At 37.4% G+C, this 6,957-nt stretch overlaps 1 protein-coding gene across 16 annotated transcripts in view; it reads right to left on the bottom strand.

Moving 5' to 3' along the window:
• Positions 1-3,579: 3,579 nt before the first annotated feature.
• Positions 3,580-6,957, bottom strand: part of MYCBP2 (MYC binding protein 2) — a 309,994-nt gene continuing 306,616 nt past the window's right edge. For all 16 annotated transcript variants that reach the window (XM_053563137.1, XM_053563138.1, XM_053563143.1 and 13 more), the window contains 2 exons: positions 6,790-6,955; positions 3,580-4,414 (listed from right to left, as the gene is read on the bottom strand). In XM_053563137.1, the coding sequence (XP_053419112.1) occupies positions 4,299-4,414; positions 6,790-6,955 (282 nt within the window). In that variant the 3' untranslated portion in view covers positions 3,580-4,298. The remainder of the gene's footprint in view (positions 4,415-6,789; positions 6,956-6,957) is intronic.

Raw genomic sequence — 6,957 nt, 5'->3', positions numbered from 1 at the left:
TTGGCTTTTGTTTTCTTTAAACATTATTCTCCACTGCAACTTCCTCTAATTTGTATCTTTTATAGTCTAGTTTTTTTTCCTAAGCCACCCTAAGACGTTTGAGAAATGACGTGATGATAAGTCATTCAAAATGTGTTATCGCCATGTCAAGTCCTCTAGGAAGCAGATGCCAATGTTTAGACACAACTGACTCATATCAACGCTAAAATACAGATCAAAAACTGACAGAAAGGACTCTGTGACAATAAGATACCAAATTATAAACAAGATGCAAGGCCATGCCAGGTAAGAATTAAGTCACACACACCTATACTTCAAGAATGGAAGAAAAAGTATCCAATGTACTCAGTCTTACTATGAAACCAATATGAAAGCTGTAACCCAATTATAGCCCAAGAAGGGAAAAGGGGAGAGGGAGGAGGATGTCTGGAGGGAGAGTAATTGGTTGGACCACACCTATGGTGCATCTTACAAGGGTACATGTGAAGTTTACTAGGTGTAGAATATAAATGTCTTAACACAACAACAATGCTGTGAAGGCTATGTTAACCAGTTTGATGAAAAAATTTCAAACTGTATATAAAACCAGCACGTTGTACCCCATGATTGCATTAATGTACACAGCTATGATTTAATAATGAAAAAAAAGAATAAATTATGTCCAAACTGCCACAAGTTTTTTCTCTTTCTCTAGCAGCTAAACAAGCACTGGCCCCAAGATAAGCACAATTAAAACAACTGCATTCATTGAGAGTGCTCCTATAAAAAACAAAAAACAAAAATTGCACTTCATCCACTGCTAGATGCTAACTGACCCTCCTGTTCCACAGCCATAATTACAGCTTTGATTGGACAAAAGACTGACTTTAGTAACCTTTTATCTTTCAAGACTATCAACCATAGGCCGGGTGTGGCATTTAATAAATGCCTACTCTCAGCACTGTGGCTCACACCTGTAATTCTAGCACTCTGGAAGGCTGAGGCAGGTAGTTGCCTGAGCTCAGGAGTTTGAGTCCAGCCTGAGCAAGAGTGAAACCCGGCCTCTAAAGAAAACAGCTGGGTATTGTGGTGGGTACCTGTAGTCCCAGGTACTTGGGAGGCTGAGGCAAGAGGATCTTTTGCACCCAAGAGTTTGAGGTTGCTGTCAGCTATGATGCCATGGCACTCTACTGAGGGCAACAGAATGAGACTTTAGCTCAAAACAAACAACAAAAAAAAAGACCACTGAGCATGAACTGGTTGGGTCAGTTTTCAAAGGCCGCCCACTTGAATGCCTTTACATCTCTGCTTAACCTATCGACATATAGGGTCTAATTGTCATATATTTAAATGTAAGTCACTACCCCTAAGTAAACATCGGACACATGTAACATGCATGTTTGCTTATGTCTATGCATTACAACTTCAAGAATATTCATAGGTCCTCCTCTAAACCTGTTGAATTATGTACACTTGGCCAAACTGTTCAGCACAAATCCCTGTCCTTACCCCCTCTCTCTAAGTGTTGGCTCCCCGGCCTGCAGGTTGTACTCCTTTATAAGAAATAGTCCAAATTTATGAAGATCAGTGGTTCTTAAACTGATGCTCCTTATCTTTTATCATATAAGCTTATTCATAGAATAGCAAGATTTTAGGCCTAAACAATCTAGCCAGAAAACCATTTAAGAAAAATGGTTTCTCCTAGGCTTCAAAATATATCAAAGAGTTTCCTTCTAGGGTTCACTGATACCCTATTGCGATCCTGCACTTCTGTTTCCTGCCTAAGTATATTACACACAGCACTGACGGATGCTCTTTGTGCACTGAATGTTTGAGCCGAGTGTCTGCCAAATCCACCCTTTTCTGTGTTTCCTCATATTTTATTCCTAAAATGTTTGAAGTTTTCTGGTTTTGAGATGTTAGGGATCTTGATTAAAAATGACCTCCTCATAAGTCAAGCTAGGTTACAGTCATTGAGAGTAGAACATTATAGGGCTTTGTTGCCTTTACCTCTTTCGTAACTTGAGATGACTCAGTCTAGCCCAGCCATCTCCGTAGTTTTCCGTTGGCTTTCTTTTCCTTTACAATTTACAGATAGCAGCTGATCCATCTGCCAGCAAAGTTAATGGATACAAGGTGGCTTCCTTTAGTTTCTTTTTTTTTTTTGAGACAGAGTCTTACTTTGTTGCCCTCAGTAGAGTGCTGTGGTGTCAGAGCTCACAGCAACCTCAAACACTTGGGCTTAAGTGATTCTCTTGCCTTAGCCTCCCAAGTAGCTGGGACTACAGGTGCCTGCCACAACGCCCGCTATTTTTTTTAGAGATGAGGTCTGGCTCAGGCAATCCACCCGTGTTGGCCTCCCAGAGTGCTGGGATTATAAGTGTGAGTCACTGCCCCCAGCCTTTCCTTTATAGTTCTTCAGTGCTCCTGAAGTCTTTCATCTATGTGGCACTGTCAAGGTTAGTTTCATGCTTGTGCCCTGTGAGTTTAAGTCAAGTGCAGTAGAACCTCTGTAAGCTGACCACCCCAAGGGACTGTAATAAACTGTTCAAAATACGGAGGTGGCCAACATGAGGAACGAGGCCTACTGTATGTCTGGTCTATGAAAATTAGGTCAACTTAAGGAGGTGGTCAGCTGCAGTTTCTGCTGTGTATTTATAATGTCCTCACTGCATTCTCTCCTCCGGTTTTCTTGTGGGTACACCTAGAAACAGCTTTAGTCTCTATACATTGTGTGTTTTCTGGAAACATTGTAAGTCAACCCTGAGCCTGAATGCTCACTGTTCTGTGATCACATTCTAGATCTCTCTATATGTACTTTTTTCTTACATCTTTCTCCATTTCTCTGCTGTTTGAAATGCTACTTACTCTTCAAACTGCAGCTTAAATGGCCTCTTAGCTATATTCCCTCCCCAAAAACAACAAAACAAAACATCAATAACAATTCTTCCTAATTCTTGAAACACTCGGCTTGGACATGTTATGAAATTTATTAGGCTACTCTGTAAAATAGTTATCTGTGCTTAGATCTGATCTTTCTTTCCTTTATATTTTGAATTCTTTCAAAGGGAAGATTTTGCTCATATATGTTTAACACAAGTGTCACTGAATTTGTCAATGATTTCTATATTGACAAATTTTTATATTTCCAAAGTGGAAAATTAGAACAAAGCAGATCAAACTTGTTAGTCTCATGAAATAAATATAACTTCATGTATAATCAGCTATAAACCAATAATTTGGCAACTTCATAACTCAAGTGAAAAAAAAGATCTGCTTGAATGCACTGTTGTCTATAGAAAATGCAGAAAAGACTAGTAATTTTATTAATTTATAAAAGATAAAATAACTGGTGGTTAAGATAAAAGTTGTTTAATTTCCTAAATGTTTTCTTCTGTTTTTGGTAAATGTCTGTTACGAATATACATGTGTACATACATGATTTTCTACAGTGTTTCATTAAGATTCCTACCTTGTGCTATTACTAATCCTTTTCCACTAACAATTATGATCACTCATGGTACATTTTTTTACAAGGAAAACTGAATGGACTTTTATACCTTAAATTTTGTTAACTCAAACAACATCATACACAAATGGTAGACTTTATCACTGTATAAAAATGTACAGTGGTTTTATTGACATGTACATTCCAATATGTTTACAGCTGCAAGATAATGAGGCACACTCAGTATTGCACTTCATTAAAATTTCAGGCTCAAACTTAACCTAGAAGTTTAAATGAAACTGCATTTGTAGTTTAGTAATTCTTATACAGGACAAACATTGATATCTTTATATACAGTGTGATCCTTATTACATTTATATGCCGTCCTAACACAATTTTTTTTTTTTAAATAACAGTCTAGGAAATAAACCAGAATATTCTTCTTTTTATCCCCACCCGTGATGCAATTGTACAGGATTACAAAAAGGCAGTATACAATAAACAATGATTATTTTTCTTTTTTGCTTGAAAGCCAGCATCATTCTTAGTCCTTGGGCATGGCAATTTTTTTTTTTATATCAATTATCTATAGATGTCCAATGCTTCACAGGCCAATGAGAGTAATGGCCACATGCAAACACCTCACAAGTTGATGTCTTGGTTCAAAAGAAGATAAACCAAAATAATGGGGAAACTTTTCATAGCAAGAATTATGTACATGGTATTTGGCATCCTTCTTGCACTGTGAATGGTTCATTTTCATGGATGTAAAAATGGTCCCCTCCTTATCCTGAGCAGAGTTTAAACTTCACCGCATCCTCTTGAGGGATGAAGGCAACTTTTCTCTCTGTAGACAAAGGATCTGCGTGTTCTAAAAAGTGTGAGCGTTTCGGCACACTCCACACCCCAGAGCAAACTCTTCCCCAGTGGGTGGATGAACTACATGGAGTGGACATTCAGTTCCTTCTAACTGTTTGCCTTTGGGACCTGTATAAATTTTCAAGGAAGCAAAGGAATATACTTTAAAAAATGCACACACATGAATGTGCTATAAACAGAAATAAGTGATATATTATTCAAAGAAATTACATGACTATGGTTATACAAAAATAACATTTAAAAAAATTTCTTCCGGGTGGCACCTGTGGCCCAAGGAGTAGGGTGCCAGCCCCATATACCCAGGGTGGCCGGTTTGAACCTGGCCCCGGCCAAACTCCAACAACAATAAAAAAAATTTCTTCCAATCATAAAAGTAAAAATGTTCACCATAAAGAACTGAATGTAACAGGTGCAGTATATATAAGTGAGGAAGTGACACAGTCCTGTACAACATCCTGCCTGGAGAGAATCAATATGAGCTACAGATCTTTTTCTATCAATAGTTTAATTAGATACATCATTTTAAAGCAAAGAATAATGAAGAAAAATGTTGTCACCAAAAAAAAATCCCTCAATTTAGTCTAGCAGAACATTATTCTGAATGGGAGAACAGGGAGATTTTTATATAGAATGTTTTTCTACAAATAAAAACAAATTTAAATTAAACAGTAAGTTAGGGCATACTTTAAAATAACTAAAAGACTGATGGGACTGCAAACTAATACAACCTTTTTGGAAAGGAGCAGGGAGAATCCTCAAATAATTTAAATTAGACCTCCCATTTGATCCTGCAATCCCATTACTAGGTATCTACCTAGAAGAAAAAAAAAATCCTTTTATAATAAGGACATTTGCACTAGACTGTTTATCGCAGCTCAATTTATAATCGCCAAAATGTGGAAACAGCCTAAATGCATGAAACTTAAGATAGCCAGTCTCAAAGAAAGAAGTCAACTGCTGGTTTAACCTAACAAAGGCAAGAAGCACAGTTAGCGCTTCCTCAAACAAACACTGGCATGGTGGACAGAGGAGGACATCAGAGGCTGGCTGGAAAGTTAGTTATTTCTGCTATAAATTATTAAGTAGGTCATTACCTCCCAACAAATCACACTGGTGGTGGTGCCTACCCCACCAGAGAAGGGAGAAAGGGACAGTTAGTGGCAGATCTAGCTCAGGTACACAACACCATCAGGGGTGGCTCATGCAAACTGTAGTCTTGTTTTTTTTCAGGGGAAAAAGAAGGAAAAAGGTGGGGGGAAATCATTTACTCAACAAATATTTACTGAGTGCTTAATGTGTGAATGATGTTGTTAGGTACCTGGGATAGAAAGATGAAGAATACATGACCTCTATCTTCGAAGAGTTCATAATCTAATATGATGATGAGAAATAGTAAGTCACTAGAAGAGTTTTGAGACAGACTGTATTATGGTCCATTATTTCACTTCCAAGAAACAGTTGACAGCATCCTTTCTGATTCACCTGTGCAAGTTTCAACTTGCACACCTTATTGGTATTGCTGGGAGGGATTCATTTGTTTCTAACCATGCAGATTTTTATGTTTATTGATTTTCGTGTATCTCAAAACTTTTGTAATGACCCACATAATAATAGTAAAAGTAAAAACAGAATAAAAAGCAACTGTAAACATGAGTGCTTGCTACTCAGGCATGTTATTTTTTTACTCAGGTACTGTTTAAGAGCATCAACCACTTCATGATCCTAGTAGTCACAGGAGGAAGAAATGATTATCTTTATTTTGGAGATAAGAAAATTTACTTAATTTTTCTGATTCTTAGATCCTTCATCTTTAAAACAGGCATAGCAATATCTAACTCACAGGGTGCTGTGAAGATTAAGTATCCTGACATGAAGAAGGTAACCAAATATTTTAGAAGGAAATGGATAGACAGATGGATTATGCAATATCTGAATGTTTGTACCTCTAAAACTTGTATGCTGACGCATTAACACGAACTAATGTTATGGACTAAGGAAGTGGGCTTTGGGAGGTAATTAGATCATGGGTGGAGCCCATGAGAGGGATTAATGCTCTTATTATTAATGTGACATGAGAGAGACCCTGTCACTTCCTCAAGCTCACTATGCTGCTAATTCCTAGCCATTCTAAATCAAATCACTTCTTCATTTTTATGGCACTGATTCCAAGAATCTTTAAAAAAGAAACCACAATATCCTTTTAAATGGTTCTGTAATTAATTTATAATATCAAATAAGTTCATATGGCCCTTTACTGCTGAACAGCAATCTTTCTTTTACTAATTTTAAGAGACATTATTCTCCCTCCCCAAGAGATCTGCTGCCCATGAGCTACTTCACTCAGAAAGTCATAAGCTTATATAGGTTCAAAGAATTCCTTCCACTTCTTTAGGCTAGTTTGATTGGGTTTCTGTTACTTAAAAAAAGGAGTTCTCAGATACCATGTAGAACACGATCATGAATTCCAAATACTAAAAGCTTACCTGCAGGACAGTGTGGTAGTTCTTCCTTTGGAATGCTGGTCATTCTTTGAAAGTCATCATGACAAGCATTACAAAAATGGGTTGTTCCAAAACAGAAAAAGACAGCCACTGAACAGCAGTAGCGACATTTATATTCCAAAAAGTCTGTGCCATGTTTGGGACACATCT

This window comes from Nycticebus coucang, chromosome 15 (assembly GCF_027406575.1).
Source record: "Nycticebus coucang isolate mNycCou1 chromosome 15, mNycCou1.pri, whole genome shotgun sequence".
Classification (NCBI taxonomy): domain Eukaryota; kingdom Metazoa; phylum Chordata; class Mammalia; order Primates; family Lorisidae; genus Nycticebus; species Nycticebus coucang.
Note: the sequence above shows the minus strand (reverse complement) of the source record. Positions and strands in the feature narration are given on the sequence as shown.